Source organism: Arabidopsis lyrata (genome assembly GCF_000004255.2).
Source record: "Arabidopsis lyrata subsp. lyrata unplaced genomic scaffold ARALYscaffold_8, whole genome shotgun sequence".
NCBI classification, from domain to species: Eukaryota; Viridiplantae; Streptophyta; class Magnoliopsida; order Brassicales; family Brassicaceae; genus Arabidopsis; species Arabidopsis lyrata.
Genome location: NW_003302548.1, coordinates 7,379,157 through 7,395,790, shown reverse-complemented (window position 1 = coordinate 7,395,790; position 16,634 = coordinate 7,379,157). Strand labels below are relative to the sequence as shown.

The window sequence follows — 16,634 nt, the reverse complement described above, 5'->3', positions numbered from 1 at the left end:
CACTTGAATCCCACATTCTTCTTGATAACTTCAATGAGAGGAGCTGCTAGAGTGCTAAAATCCTTTACAAACCGCCTATAGAAACCATCAAGTCCATGGAAGCTTCTCACTTCTCCTACAGATTTTGGACTGGGCCATTCACGGATTGCCTTAACCTTTTCTTCGTCGACTTTTACTCCATCTGTACTCATAACAAAACCTAAGAAGACAAGGTTATCTGTTCCAAAAGTACATTTCTTAAGGTTGGCATAAAGCTTTTCCTTCCTAAGGACTTCTAGAACCATTTTCAAATGATCTACATGCTCTTCTAGACTCTTGCTGTAGACTAGGATATCATCAAAGTACACTACAACGAAATGTCCTATATAAGCTCTAAGAACATGATTCATCAGCCTCATGAATGTACTAGGTGCATTTGTCAGCCCGAATGGCATCACTAACCATTCATACAACCCTTGCTTAGTCTTAAATGCAGTTTTCCACTCATCGCCTTCTTTCATCCTAATTTGATGATATCCGCTTTTCAAATCTACCTTAGAAAAGATACTAGAACCATGCAATTCGTCGATCATGTCATCTAATCTAGGTATAGGATGGCGATACTTCACTGTTATGTTGTTGATGGCTCTGCAGTCAACACACATTCTCCAGCTTCCATCCTTCTTAGGCACAAGCAACACTGGTACAGCACAGGGACTCATACTCTCACGAATATGGCCTCTCTCCATTAGCTCAGTTACTTGTTTTTCTAGCTCCTTGGTCTCCACAGGATTAGTTCTGTAAGCTGGTCTGTTTGGCAAAGAGGCTCCTGGAACAAAGTCTATCTGATGCTCGATGCCTCTAATGGGTGGTAAGCCTTCAGGGTTCTCCTCTAGAAACACATCAGTATATTCCTGCAATAGACACTTAATTTTGCTAGGAATGGCCTGCTCAGGATTAGTGATACTCACCAGAGTCTCTTTGAAAACAAAGAGTAATTTAGATGAGTGTATGTTACTTCCCTTTTGCTTACTCTCAGTTATCATGAGGTTAGATGATTTTTCTTTCTGTTTCCTCCTCATTTTCATGCTCAACTGGTCAAGATATACCTCATGCGGAGTCATTGGAGCCAGTATGGTTTTTCTGCCCTTGAACTCAAAGATTTGACGATTGGTGAAACCGTCATGCATTACTCTTCGGTCTGACTGCCATGGTCTTCCCAATAGAATGTGACTAGCGTCCATAGGCAGTATGTCACACAAAATTTCGTCCTCATACTTTCCAATAGACAATGGTACCATCACTTGTCTGCTCACGCTCATTTCTCCATCCTCATTTAACCACTGCAGTTTGTATGGCTTCGGATGCTTCAGGACCTTTAAACCAAGTTTTTCCACCATGGTCTCACTGGCAACGTTGGTGCAGCTTCCTCCATCTATGATTAAGCTACAGACCTTGTCATTGACAATACATCTTGAGTGAAACAGATTTTCTCTTTGCTCTTGCTCGTCTGTCTTAGCAATAACACTCAAAGTCTTCATTGCAACCAGTAGCTCTCCTTTAGATGGCGCTTCACAGTCTTCTGATGATGAGTTCTCTTCTTGCTGTTCATCTTCTGACTCTATTTCACCAGTATCTTTCAGTATCATGATTCTCTTGTTTGAGCATTCACTAGCGTAATGACTATGTCCCTGACACTTAAAGCACTTGATATCTCTGGTTCTGGTCACAACAGCTTTACCCTTCCCTTTATGATCTTGATCTTCAACATTCGGCTTGATAAAGGGTTTGTAATCTCTCTTAAGTTCTGAATGCTCATCCCTTTGGTAGCTAGACTTTCCTGAACTAAAACCGGGCTTTACTGATCCAAAGCTAGGCTTAGAGTTTCTTCTTTTAAGTTGCTTCTCAAACATGATTGCCTTGTGCAACAGCTCTTCTAACTCCACGCAGTGTTGAACTTCTACTCTGTCAATGATATCTCTGTTCAGACCTCCCATGAATCTAGACATTGTAGCTTCTTCATCTTCTTGAATATCTGCTCTCAACATCAATGTCTCCATCTCTTTGTAGTATTCTTCAACTGATCTACTTCCTTGGACTAGATTCCTCAATCTATTGTGTAGCTCTCTGTGGTAGTGACTGGGAACGAACCTCTTCCTCATTATAGTCTTTATCTGAGTCCATGTCTCAATGGGATAATCTCCAGCACGTCTTCTTGTGGTGACCAATTGATCCCACCAACTCAATGCGTAGTTCTGGAACCATGTTGGTGCTAATTTCACTTTACGCTCCTCTATATAACCTTGACAACCGAATACTATCTCAATCTTCTTTTCCCATTCTAAGTACTCCTCAGGGTCACTGGTTCCCTGGAAAGAAGGAATCCGTATCTTCAAGCCAGCTAGGTCATCTCTAGGCGGAGCTCTTTCTTCTCTGTGATGTCTTCTCCTTCTATGGCTGTTACGAGTAGAGGTTTGGCTGTAATAGTTGTGTACCGCCTCTTGATCAGAAGGATTTCTAGTATCTCTGTTCTGTCTGCCCTGGGTTGATCTCTCATTAACCTCAAACCCTTTTGTCCATCATTTTTGCCATGTTAGACACTAAGAGTAGCTGTGACAGTTTCTGTCATAGCTTCCAGCAACAACTTGCTGTTCTGTACCTGACTGCTTTCTTCCTTGTCCTTATCAGACATGTCTGCAATGATTAAAACATAGAAAACCAGTAAAGTGTTCCTTGTAGATCGAGCAACAAACGATAGAGTCTGAATATTCAAAACCCTAAATAGCTTCTATTGAACCCTAATCGAGCAAACATGGAAGACGAATCGTTTTGTTCCTAATTACTAGATTGAGTACGTAATTAAACAGTTCAGAACGTGATCTAAACGATTTGACAAGTTTCATACAGATCGGATAAGTATTCAAGCCTAGAACGATGAAACAATTTCGCAAGAACAAATCAGAAGATGAAGTTTAGATTGATACAACCTGACACGAAGTAGCTCTGATACCACTTAATATGATCCTTGTTAGAAGATCTTAGTCCCTTGATGCACTTCGTGTGGTGGTTGAATAGATTAAGCTAAAATGATGCGAGATGGATATGAAGTAAGTGAATGATGGTGATCGAGTGGTCTGGTGAAGAGGTGGTCGAGTAGTTTGGTGGTGAGGTCGAGTAGGATGGTCGAGTGGTGACAAAAAGGTGAGATCGAGTAGGGTTTGGTGGTGAAGCGGGAGATGTGGTCGAGTAGGGACTTGGTGGTCGAGTAGACAAGGATGTGATCGAGTAACCAAGGTGAAATCGTGAAGGTTTTGGGTTTGGTGGTTGAGTGAATGAGAGTGAGGTCGAGTATGATGAAGATTGATGATTTGAATGATCAAGTGATGGTGAAAATGAATGGATCGAATGACGAAGGTGAGATCGAGTATATGGGAAGGTGAGGGGTCGAGTAGAACTTCCAAAGGCTGCAAGACTCCTTTGAACTTCCAGACTTGATTCTGCTTGGATATGACACACCAAGAGCAGCTTCAAGATGAGATCGTGATATTACACACACAAACTCAAGATCAAACGAATTCAGAAAGAGTTTTTGATAAGAAAATGTTTGATAACGTTTACAAAAGAGAAGAAGCGAAATATAAAGAAGAAGAAGAGAGTTCTAGGGAGATGAAGAGTTATTCTCGGGAAAGAAACGACATTAAACACACACAAGACTGATTTTGAATTTGTCATGGGCTTCTCCTTTGGTAATGGGCTGCGAGACATCATTGGGCTCGAGTATGAGTGTGTGAGCTTGCCTCGTTAAAAACCTCTCTTGGAAAATGATATGTCTATATTTTACTTGTTTTGAGCATCCATTTAGCATCACTTTATCATCATTTCGTCATTGTTTCATACCATTCTTCATCATTTGTCATCACTTTGCATGATTAGGATAGTTTTGCATGCATGTTGCATATTTGAGTTGTTTTCAGGTGATTTGGAGCTGTTGGTGAGCAAATTGGAAGAAGTGGACCAGAACCCATCAGTATGCTCGACCACGAGGTCGAGCACCATCATCATGACCTTCCAAATGCACTCGACCACGACCAAGTCGAGCACCAAGTCGATCACCAAGTCGAGCACCAAGTCGAGTACCCTCTCCTTCACCAGCTCGACCTACCACTCGACCTCGTGGTTGAGTACCAGCTCCTTCACCAAGTAGACCACAACTCCAGATCACGACTCGAGCACGCAGTCGAGTATCCTCCACCAACTTACTCGACCAAGCACTCGACTGCACGCTTTAGAGGCTTCTCAGATCCCAACTCAACCAGACACTGAGCATAAGGAAGAGAAGAAGATGAAGCGGGACTCGAGTGCATACTCGACCTAGTCACTCGATCGCATCACGACCAGATCAAGAAACCGCAAAGGAGCCAGCTTTGCTCGACCTCTTCACTCGATTGCACGAAGCCGAATGTCTCCGTAAACCGCCTTAATACTTTGTCGTCTTGTGATTTAGGGTTTCCTAGTATTTGCTATAAATAGGTTGTTTCTCATAATTTTGAGACTAAGTTTTATTCTGTCTAAGTTTTATTCTGCAGAACAATTAGTGCTTTCTTCATATTTGTAATCCAGATTTCTCTTAATCTATTGAGTATTTGCTTTTGATTTCTTCTACAAAGTTGTTCATCTTGTTGAGATCTTGCTATTATGAAGTTTTTATGTGTTTCTGGGTTTGTGTTCTTGGTTATGAATTTTGAGTAGTGATTAGGGTTCTTGAGGATGGGTTAGAGTAGTTTAGAATCCTTGATCTGCTAGGTGGTTGAGTTTGATTGGTAGATCCCTTATGGATTAGTTGTTCTTAATCCTGATTGCTTTCTGATCAACTGGAATCTGAGCCCAGACATTTCCGCACCCAAAAGGTGTTCGATGAAATGTCTGAACCACTAATTCTAGAGATTCGTGGCTCTGTACCAAGGTATTGGTTACAGGGAGCGTTTTGGCTTTAACTTGGTGATTCGTAATGCCTGTTAGGTTAGCTCTCGTCAATGGTGATTGAGTCTGGGACTAGCTTTGCTTGAGGATCTCTGTTGCGGTAGCACTTTGGTTTGGTTATTGAACTTGTTGTCTAGGGATAGTTTGTTGAGCATGTTAACCACCTGTTAGATCAAGGAGACTTCACTACTCGATTACCCCATCCTCGGGAATTTCTCTTCCAATTGATTTTTTTGTTCACATCGCTATTGATTGCTTGATCTCGTTACTTGTTGCTTAGTTTTTGCATTTTTACTTATTTCACTTGAAGTACTCGACCACACCCAGCGGTTTGGAAACGGACTGTGCAGTCGAGTACATTTGTTGCAGTTTCTGTTTGGTACTCGACCTGGCACTCGACCACATCCAGTGCTTGGCATCAAGCTGTGTGATCGAGTGTGTTATCTGTTTCTGTTAGAATTATTGTTTTCTGCATGATCACTGGAACTGTTAACAACCTCAAAACCTGTTATTGCTTGGCTTGACTCTGTGAAATCTGATTGCATCTTGATTGCTAGCATCACACCCATTTGGATTGACACCTTAAATACTGCAATGACATGATAGTGATTTAAGGATAATTGATCTTAGTTAAAATCCTACTATCAGAAAACCCATTGGGACAAAACCAAGAGGATGGAAAAAGAGTGCAAGTCACACACCTCCAATGATGTCACTTAAACGGCTTGAATCACAACCAACGTGGTTGAACAAGCTTCCGGTTTAAGGCTGCCTTCAATGTGTTGTAGAAGTGTGTTGATAGCTTGATTCAACAACTTAGTCTTTGATCTTGTTAGTGGTCCAGTAGCAACTTGCAATGACATATCCTCTTTAGTTCCAAGTGCTTCATGCTCCTTAGCTCCCTGCATGGTCGAGTACTTCCTTGGTGCATTAGTATACTCGATCACATTGTCCTCCTGGTGGTCGAGCATGTGGTCGAGTACATCATCTGGTTCAGCATCAGCATACTCGATCGCATTGTCCTCCTGGTAGTCGAGCATGTGGTCGAGTACCTCCTCTGGTTCAAGCTGTTCCTTAGTTCCTTGACCCAAGCCTCCCATGATCACATCAGGCTTCCACCACTCAAAGGACGAGAGTTTCTTCCCAAAGCGGGTGTGGAAGGACCTAAACATGATCCCAATCTTCACTTTATCTAGAATAAAGATAGTTATTTGAGGATTGAGCATCTTAAGAAGTCGATTGATCTCAAGTAACAGTATGATAATTAAGGGTTACCTGATTGGGATGAAGCTCTGGCAACAAGTCCCGAGCTCGGAGATGATCGAACCCTAGAAGTATTTCCTCGGGGACGTCTAGGGGGTAACATCCCCGAACCCAGCGGCTCCTTTAAAACGATTCCTGAATCAGGATTTACATCCTGAGTTTCAGTAGATTCAGGAATAGGCAGATTCGAAGAAGCGTTCCTGCCCTTCCTTGTGTTTTTGGGACGCCCCTGGAGCAGGGGTTCAAGTTCCTCGGTCTTCCTCTTTTTCATGAGAGAAGAATCACCTATAAGGCATTCTTCCTCAGCGGTGGCAGCGACCACATTGTCTGCTGCTGGGATGGGGGAGGGAGCGTTGTTCACAGCAACCGCCATTGACTTGGAACATTCAAGAGATCCATCGTTAACAAGGAGAGTTTTCCGGTAGACTTTGTCGTCCCCGGTGGAAGTTGCGTTTTTCTTATTTTTCTCGATTAGGGAAATCTGATCTTTGACCTTTTTGTTTGCCTCTTTGATCTTTCTCCTGTCTCGGGCATTCAGACTCGAGAGATCAATTTCAGCAGGAGGAGGGTAGACGGGGCGAGTAAGTGTCATTCTGACAAAAAACCCGGCGCCGTGGATTCTTTCCAGAGTAAAAGAATTCCAATTAACTGGCCTCTCTAAGACGGCCTTGTAAAAATTGAGAAAGTCGACGGATGGAACTGGTCGAATCTGAGGACCTGCGAGAAAACAAAGAAATGTTGAAACGTAGTTTGAAATAACAAAGGGAGCTTATTCAGTTAAGTCCTAATTTCTACCCAAATTCGATGACCAGTGAGTTCGAGAGAGTTCGGAAGAACTCTGAATAGAAAAATTATTTATGCGGAAGAAGAACCAAAACTTCCTCCAGGCGGTGTCCTTTAAAGGCAGGCCGTCAATAAGATTCTGATCCGTGTTTGGATAAAGGGCATAATATCCAGAAGTTCGGGATTCGCGAGCTTGGAAAAGTTCCAGGAGTTCGCAAAGTCCCAATGAGTAGCCCGCCTCCGCCGCAACTGTGAGGGTACACAAAAGATACCGGAGCATGTTGGGCGACATCTGGGAGAAAGCAATTCCTAGATGGTTGAGGTAGACGAGAAGCACCTCAGGAAGGGGAAAGAATAAGCCGCACCCTTTGAAATAAATTTCATAGGCACAACAGTAACCTTCTCGCCCCAACTCCGGAGACTCGCAGGGCTCCGGGACTACCATCTCTACCTCAGGAGGGATGAGACATAATCTACGAAGATCGTTGAGGGAATCGATAGTTGATTCACTCTGGGGGTGAAGATCAAACCCATCTCTGGATTGAATCTGGGGTCCGGACCCTTCACCCATGAGAGCTTCGAGATTGTCAGCCTCGTATTCGCGGAATTCGGAAGAAAGGTTCGACATTTTACGAAAGGGATTTTTTACCAGAAAGAAAACAGTGACTGTGGAAGTCAAAACTAACACAATCGAGATTTGTCTAGGGTTTTAATTTAGGGATACGATTTGCGAGAATTCTCAAAGAGCGACAGAATCAATTGATACCAAAGATGGTGTTCTTGATATTATTAAGGAAAAGATGACTTTGATCGTACAAGAGTTTGATCGTAAAGAAAAAGATGTTAGTGCTGTGAGAGCTTTGTGTAGTGTAAATTCTAGAGAGATCTTGCCCCCCTCTCCGCTTGAGCCTTGAGTTCTTTATATAGGGGTGATAAACCGCCTTTCCCGCGATATTCTCGGAAGATTTCCATTTATCTTGAAGTCGGCTTAGAATATCGCGGAATAAGGATAATTTCCTTATTCTTCGGAGTTTCTTGGAAGATATCCTGATTTGAGTCGATCCTTTGAGATTCTTCCTTATCATTTCCGGGTTTATCGGAAATGATCCTTCTCTTTTGGAAATGACGACCTACTTGGAAATGGTACTTTGAAGACGAATATTTTACCAAGTCTTTGCCTCGGGTGACTTGTGCAATCGGCTCGGGGACAAGAGAGGCACGGCCCAGGCTCCCGAGGGAAACCGGCTCGGGTCCACGGAAGGAGCCAGCTCGGGGGTCTTGACACGAACCGGCTCGGATTCCCGGAGTGAACCGGCTCGGGCACTTAAAGGGAGCCGGCTCGGGTTCACAAGCTTGCTGACAGACCCCGAGCAGACTACGGGCGTTCCCCGAGGCAACCAATGCAGTGACCCGAGGTGAATGGCAGTTTGCACCGAGGTGAATGGCAGTTTGCACCGAGGTGAATGGCTCGCTTCGCCGAGGTGTCTTCAGAAGTTCCCTGAGGCGTTCGAAGTTCGGCTCGGTGCTATGGGATGAAATCCGACCCCAACAGTTAGCCCCCCAGCTCGTTGGTTCGAAGAGCAACCGATGAGCTTCACGACTGTTAGTCTGAGCCGTTTTAAACTTTGTTCCGAGCCCATCCTTGTATGCCGCGAAGTTTTCAATGTTTCAAAGATGGTTAGTGTCCTTCGGTGATTCTGATTCTTGACGATTCAAATCTCTTTGACGCTTCATCTTCTTCTAGCGCGTGTGACGGTTGAGATTCTACCTCGAGAAGTGGAAGAGTCCTCTGCTGAGTCCCGAGACCCGTGCAGATGCGAAGTATCTTAATGTTGGTCACGCGCACCCGACGCGCCCGAGACTTGGGCGGATGCGAAATATTATTAAACTCGTGTGTACCCGACGCGCCGAAGCGTTCTATAAATATCCGACTCCTGCTTCATTTTCTCATTTCGCAATCTGCAAGGAAAATTTCTAAGGTTCGCTTCTTTTCTCTCTGATCTTGATCTCTTTAATTTCCTCTGCTTTGCTTTATTTTCCGTCGTTCCTCCGCCGTGCCAGATCTTAGATTTGGTTTTTCTGATTTCAAATCTTGTTTTTCCGATTCTTTTTGATTCACCCGAGCCGAAGATGTCACTCTCTGATTCAAGTGATTCGTCCCGAGGCAGAAACATTCCTGTTCATGAAAGGAAGATGGTTTGGAGCAGTCCCTCGGAAGGAACCGAGGCTAGTTTTTCAGATTGCTCCGAGCGGAACGGCGATAGTAAAGCAAAATCGTCATCCGTGGACCAAGATCCGAGCCAATTTGTGGCTCGGGAGGATACAGTTGCGAATGTGGCTCGGGATGAGGATCTTCCTGATGACCCCGAGGCAGCTTTAAATACGGGAAGAACGCGTCCTCCGTCTAAGGACGAAGCTGGGGGTTCTCGTTGGCAAAAAGCGCCCGAGTCGTCTTTGCTCCCTGTAAAGGCCGAGGCGGTTCACTATGATTCCGACGCGGAGGCGAGAATGCTTCAGGCCAGGAAGCAAGCGGCTAAGGCTCTACAGCAGAAGACGAAGCGAGCCAGAAAAGTAAAAAGGCCCGACCCTCCTGGTTCTACGCTATCCACCGAGGACTCCCTCAGAGAATTGAGAGTTCGGTTCGGTTTCTGTGAAGGAGTCACGATGAGGCTTCCGACCCCGAGTGAACGAGCCGATAATCCTCCCGAGGGGTTCTTCACGTTGTACGAGGGGTTTTTCAGTTTTTGTTTCCTGTGGTTCCCTCTCCCGAGGCTGATCGTTGAGTATTTGTGGTCGTATAAGATTGCGTTGGCTCAGATCTCAACTCGTGGACTGCGGCATCTTATTGGGATCTTAGTAAGGAGTTTCGAGGCGGATAAAATTTTGTCCCTCGGGCATTTAAGGAATTTCCTGGAGGTTCGTCGTAGCCTGGGTCCTCTGGAAAGATACTACATCTCTCCGAGCAAAAATAAAAAGATCATTGGCGGGTTCCCGAGCAAGGATGAGAAGTACACTGATCATTTCTTCTTCGTCGCGATTGATGAGGACTCCGTCCCCGAGGGATGCCTTGATAAAATTGTTGCGAAATGGGGTAAAATCGGTAGTTTACCCGAAGCGTTTGAGTTTTCTTTCTGTCGTGATTTGATCGATTTATTCTAACCAGTTTTGTTTTCATTTTCAGATCGTAACCCGACGTTCCTCGAGCTTATCCCCGAAGATCTTTTAGAAACTCACGAGGAGTTGGCTTCCCGGAAGTGTAACTAGACCAAGCATTTCACGCTCAAAAGAGTCGAGAAAGCGCTGAGATTACTCCGAGGCGTGTCCTGTTCATCATCATCCTCTTCGGATCACCGATTAAGCGGCTACATGGAGATGCAGAAGTTGAAGATGACGCTAAGGCAGAAAAAGGCTGCTGAGAAGGAAGCGGCCGAGCAGAAAAGAGCTCTCGAGGCGGTTTTCAAACCTTTGACCGAGGGGAAAAGAAGGCCCGAGGCGTCTAGAAGGCCCGAGGCGTCCGATCTACCCGAGGCGTCTGGCAGGCCCGAAGTGGTTAAGGGCCCCGAAGGATCCGGGGTTGATCTAGCTGTTACTTCGGTTCCTCCCGAAGCAGTCGACGATGTCCCAGCTGGGGACAGTGGAGTTCAAGCTCCCGAGGTCGAACACACCGAAGTTGTGGTCGGCTTGGCTGCTGGTAGACAGTCCAAGTCTAAGGGAAAACGTCCTCGGGGCGACCACTCTACCGATAAGAGGAAGAAGTCGAAGAGCGATCACAGCAGCTCTCGACCGATTTACAAGGACAAGGTGGCTTCGGCCAACCTTGTTGCTTCGTGTGCATGGCCGTTGTTGACGGCCCCTGAGAATCTGGCCGAGGCGGAAAGATACGCCGAGACTTCGGCCAAATTTCTGAAGGTAATAATTTTTTTTGTTGAACCTCTTGTTTCGAAGTTCTTTTCCGTTCCTAACATGTCGTTTTATCCCCAGGCTTTCTCCTCAATGAACACGCTGGTTCGTTCTTACGAATCCGCGAACCGCCAGCGCGAAGCTGCCAGCGAGCAGTTTGAGATGGCCCGAGCGGAATCGGAGAGGAGAGTAACCGAGGCGACCGCAGAAAGGGAGAGGGCCGAGGCCTTGGTTGCGGCTGAGCAAGAAGCGAGGCAGAAGGATGCCGAGGAGAACGCTCGAATTCGGCAGAAAGCCGAAGCGGAGATTGAGCGCCTCAACCGCCTATTTGCCGAGGAGAAGTCCCTTCGGGAGGCCGAGGTTGCTCGAGCCAGGAAGGCTGCCAAAAGGGAGGTTACCGAAGAGTTCGCCAAGCAGATCAAAACGATCGAGGCGAAGCTGGAACAGTTCGACCAGGTCGCTGATCGATACATGTACTTCTCCCAGGCTAAGGCTAACGCCGAGCTGATTGCCGAGCTCGAGGAGGGCAAGTCGATCGAGGACGAGAAGAAAGAGGTAGAGGCATGGAAAGAAGAGTTTAGGGACGCCGAAGCGGAGTATTCTCAGCTCGCGGTCGAGCTGCTCGAAACTTTGAAGATTCCTCCGGTGTCGCCCGACTCTGCTCATGATAGCCTTGGGAATAGGTCGGTGGAGGGCGAGGCGATCGAAGTTGGAGTTATCGATCAAGCAGGGACGAACCTGGGCTCCAAGGCTGCGCTTGTTCCAGACGAGGAGCAGGATAAGTGATCCCGAGGTGCCCCTTCTTTTATGTTCTGGATTTGTTTTGACTCTTCTCCTTTTTGTAAGACTTGTGCCTGGACGGCTTTATCCCTTTTGAATGCATGTTTCTTTAAATACTTGAATTGTTTCGTTCATCTTGAGTTGCTTCCGAAGTAACTTCGTAAACATGGCTTGTTCATCGAGGAGTTAGTCTTTTTCGAGTCGTTTTAACTTCCGAACCGAATTATACACCAATGTCAATGTAATTGGGTTTTGGTAAAAATGAGTTTCGGTTCATTAGAAGTTATCTTTCGGAATAGCGAACCAGTGTTAAGATAACTGGGTTTTTGTAAGTGTGATGTGAAAAAGTTAATTCTCCCGAACCGTTTCCACTTCCGAACTGAAAGTGAAATGGATCGTTTACCAGTGTTAAGGTAACTGGGTTTTGGTTATATGGGACTAATCTCTATCGGTTGCGACCCGAGCTGATATAGTCGAAGCCAGTGCTTAGAAGCAAACTGGGGTACCAGTGTCGGAGTCGACTGGGTTTTCCGAAGACAATCTCTTGGTGGTCAGATATCTCCGACCGAATTGTCTCGAATACTTATATAGCGCGCTGTAACCGAAGCGGTGAAATGTGCTCTCTGTTCGTGGACGTGGCCATCATCCGAATGAACTGTTGGCTTTGTGGGTCGATAAGAGGATAGTAAAAGTTCCCGAGATGAGTTTTGGGAAAAATGTCGAGGTGGATTTGAGTTGAAAACCCGAAGGGTAAACTTTAGAAAGAATGAAATTTTAGTGCGAGTATATGTATACGGACCCACTCCCCCCTTTTTTAATTAGGGGGGGTAGCTGAACTCGTCCGAGGACGAGCTGCCTACGTACCCTTTTCAGGGATCAAGCCACCCCGTAGTTCAAGTACATGCGTACCTTAGGTTTTTAGCGGTAATATTTCCTTAGATGCATTGCGTTCCAGGATCTAGGTACCGCTTTGCCGTTCATGTTGATGAGTTCGTAGACGCCGGGACGGATTACCTTTGCGATCGTGTAAGGTCCCTCCCAATTCGTGCCGAGCTTACCTGCGTTCTGCTCGGCGGTATTCTGGAAAATTTTGCACAGTACGAGCTCTCCTTCATGAAAGCGGCGATGCTTCACATGAGAATTGTAGTACCGAGCCGTTGCATTCTGATAGTTCTGCATACGGATCAAAGCCGAATCTCATCTTTCGTCAATTAAGTCCAGCTCGTCCAGCATCATCTGAGTGTTGGAATTTTCCTGCTCGGGGAGAAAACGTCTTCTCAGTCCCGGGATCTCGGCTTTGGTGGGAATCACACACTCCGTGCCATAGACAAGGGCGAAAGGTGTTTCTCCGGTGGCCCGCCGCAGCGTGGTTCTGTGCGACCATAGTACTCCTTCTAATTCATCGGCCCAGCGGCCTTTCTTCGCGTCGAGGCGCTTTTTATTCCGTCGAGAATTGTCTTGTTTGCCGCTTCGGCTTGTCCGTTCCCTTGAGGATACCGAGGCATAGACTTGCTGAGGCGAATTCCCCATTTCTCGCAGAATCCTTCGAACCGAGCCGAAATAAACTGCGATCCGTTGTCTGTAACGATCTCGTAAGGTATCCCGTGGCGGCATATGATGTTCTTCCAGACGAAGTTCTCGACCTGCGCGTCTTTGATGCTGGCGTAGGAGTCCGCCTCGATCCATTTGGAGAAGTAGTCTGTCAGTACGAGGACGAGTTTCTTCTGCTTGGAGTCGTGTAGAGGTCAGATGATGTCCATGGACCATCGCATGAATGGATAAGGCGAAGTGATGGAAGAGAGGAGCTCGGCGGGTTGATGAATGGTTGGTGCATGTCTCTGGCATTTATCACACCGTTGAGAAAACTTCTCGCAGTCTTTGACCATTGTCGGCCAAAAATATCCGTGGCGTTTGATCTTTATAGCCAGGGTTCTCCCGCCAGAATGGTTCCCACAAGATCCGCCGTGTACTTCTTCCATGACTCTCCGAGCCTCATTTCCTTCGACACAGATAAGGAGGGGACCAGAAAATCGCCATTAAAGAGTTCTCCATCGATCAGAGTATACCGAGCCGCTTTGGCTTTAAGCTTCCGAGCTGCCCATTTTTCAGTAGGAACTTCTCCATCGGCTATGTAGCTTCGGATGGCTCCGATCCATTTGGCGTCGCTTCCGTATTCGGGCTCAGTTGCGTCCGTAGTTTGCTGGTTTAGTAGTTTGATGTCCATTTCTTTCGGTTCTTCTTTCTCTCGAGCTGTTAGAACTTGATCCTTGCTATTTTCTTCAATGCTCGGCTTTTCGATGAACTCGACCGGTATGATTCTCTTCAGATTCGGGTCGGAGGTTGAAGCCAGAGCTGCTAAGGCATCGGCCGATGTGTTTTCACCTCGTGGGATTCTGGTTAATTCGAACTCGCCGAACTGTTTCGCCAAGTCTTGCGTGAGAGCAAGATACGCTTCCATTCGTTCGTCGCGAGCCGCATATTCTCCATTGAATTGATTAGCCACGAGCTGGGAGTCGCAAAAGGCTCGCAGCTTGTTGATCTTAAGTCCCCGAGCCAGCTTAAGTCCTGCTATCAGCGCTTCGTACTCAGCCACGTTGTTAGTCGCGTCGAAATTCAGCCGAAAGGATTGTTCAAGGATTTCACCCTCTGGTGATGCTAGGCGGATTCCGACGCCAGAACCTTGTTTCGAGGATGAGCCGTCGACGTGGCGGATCCAAACAGCGTTGGGTGACTCTTCTCGGGCGTTCTCTGTTGGCAGCTCGATGATAAAATCGGCCAGGACTTGAGATTTCGCACATGTTTTGTTCCTGTATTCGATGTCGTACTCGCTGAGTTCTACTGCCCATTTGGCCAGGCGTCCCGATTGGCTCGGACTGTGCAGGATGGTTCGGAGTGATACGGGCGCCATGACGACAATTGAGTGAGACTGGAAATATGGCCGTAGCTTCCGAGCTGACATTACTACGGCGAGGGCGAGCTTTTCAGTTTGCGGGTAGCGTGTCTCTGCGTCGGTGAAGGTTTGCGAGACATAAAATATCGGCTTCTGCTCTCCTCTGTCTTCCCTGACTATGACTCCGCTTATCGCCGTATCAGAGACTGCGATGTACAGAAATAATGGCTCGCCTGGGACTGGTTTCGCCAACACCGATGGATTAGCCAAATACTTCTTCAGTTCCTGGAAAGCTTCTTCGCAGCGATCGGTCCATTCGAATTTCTTGTTTCCGTGCAGAGTATCGTAGAAAGCCAGGCATTTGTCAGTGGACCGCGAGATGAATCAGTTCAAGGCTGCGACTCTCCTGGTGAGACGTTGGACTTCGCGCTTGTTCTGTGGTGAGGGCATGTTCAGTAGAGCATCGATTTGCTTCGGGTTTGCCTCGATGCCTCGGTGAGTTACGAGATATCCCAAGAATTCTCCCGACTTTACCGCGAAACGACATTTTTCCGGGTTGAGCTTCATGTTGTGCTTGTTGAGCTGGCGAAAACAGTCGCGTAGATGGGCTATGTGATCGCTCTCTTCAAGGGATTTGACTAACATGTCGTCGATATAAACTTCCATCGTCTTCCCAAGCTGCTCGGAGAACATCCTGTTGACGAGCCGTTGATACGTTGCGCCAGCGTTCTTGAGTCCGAAGGGCATGACTTTGTAACAGTAGATACCTCGGTCTGTGATAAAAGCTGTCTTCTCGCGATCGTCGGGATGCATGAGAATCTGATTGTATCCTGCGAAAGCATCCATGAACGATAGCAACTTATTTCCCGCAGTTGCTTCCACTAGGCGATCGATATGTGGGAGTGGAAAACTGTCTTTAGGGCAAGCTTTGTTCAAATCGGTGAAATCGACGCAGACTCTCCACTTGCCGTTCTTCTTTTTAACCACGACAGGATTTGCTAACCAGTTCGGGTATCTTGCTTCGGAGATCGAGCCGATCTTTAAGAGCTTTTCTACTTCGGCGTTCACGGCATCTGCGCGATCCCGACCTAATTTTCTTCGCTTCTGCTTGATGGGTTTGAAAGATGGGTCAACATTCAGCTCGTGGCAGATTACGTCGATGCTTACCCCAGGTAGATCTTCAGCCGACCAGGCGAAGGTGTTGATGTTCTCTTTGAGGAATGAGATGAGCTCGGTCTTGATTTCCTCGGTTAAATCGCTGCCAATTTCCACGCATCGTTCGGGCCGTTCGTCGGCGAGGCTAATGGAGATTACAGGATCCGAGGTAGACTTCTTCTCCTCGCGCGCCTCCTCGATCTGTAATTGCTATAATTGTTTAGATATAGCCCTCTCTTCACTCAGACCAAGTTTTGATTTCTTGTGATCGGTTTCAGCCTTCGCTTCAGTGACAGGGTTTCGGAGTTTGTGTGCTGCCATGAAACACAACCGAGAATTTTTCTGACTGCCCCAGATTGTTTTCACGCCATTGGGGGTCGGGAATTTGACACACAGATGATATGTTGATGCGACAGCTCGCATTAGATTTAACCACGGAGTTCCCATTATGACGTTGTAGATGGTAGGTTGATCGGTGACTGAGAAGTTGACGATCTTTGTTACCCCGCCGGCTCGGACTGGTAGTTGGATGGTTCCAAGCGTCATCAAAGTTTCCCCTGAAAACCCGAGGACAGGCCTCGGGGTCGGAATCACCTGTGACATGTCGATGTTCATTTGTCGGAGCGTTTCGCGAAAGATTACGTCGATGGTGCTGCCGGTGTCGATTAATACTCGGTAAATATCGTGGTCTCCTATCGCTAACGTGACGACGATTGGATCGTTATGAGGCATGTCGAGCCTGTTTGTCTCGCTTTCTTCAAATGTGATCATATCGTTAGGTCGATCGAATTGTCTTGTCCAGTTGCTAGGCGTCTCGGCTCAGCGTTGATAAGCTTTGATTGCCGCTACGGTGTCAGGACAGTATGGCGATCAACCCATTATGGTGAGAACCTTCTGCCGCGTA

At 46.6% G+C, this 16,634-nt stretch overlaps 1 protein-coding gene across 1 annotated transcript in view; it reads right to left on the bottom strand.

Annotated features, from left to right (window-relative positions):
* Positions 1-7,633, bottom strand: part of LOC110225738 — an 11,864-nt gene extending 4,231 nt beyond the window's left edge. Inside the window, exons 1-3 of the mRNA XM_021015704.1 lie at positions 7,405-7,633; positions 6,235-6,939; positions 6,066-6,151 (exon numbers count right to left, since the gene is read on the bottom strand). Coding sequence (XP_020871363.1) covers positions 6,066-6,151; positions 6,235-6,939; positions 7,405-7,633 — 1,020 coding nt within the window. The remainder of the gene's footprint in view (positions 1-6,065; positions 6,152-6,234; positions 6,940-7,404) is intronic.
* Positions 7,634-16,634: the final 9,001 nt, after the last annotated feature.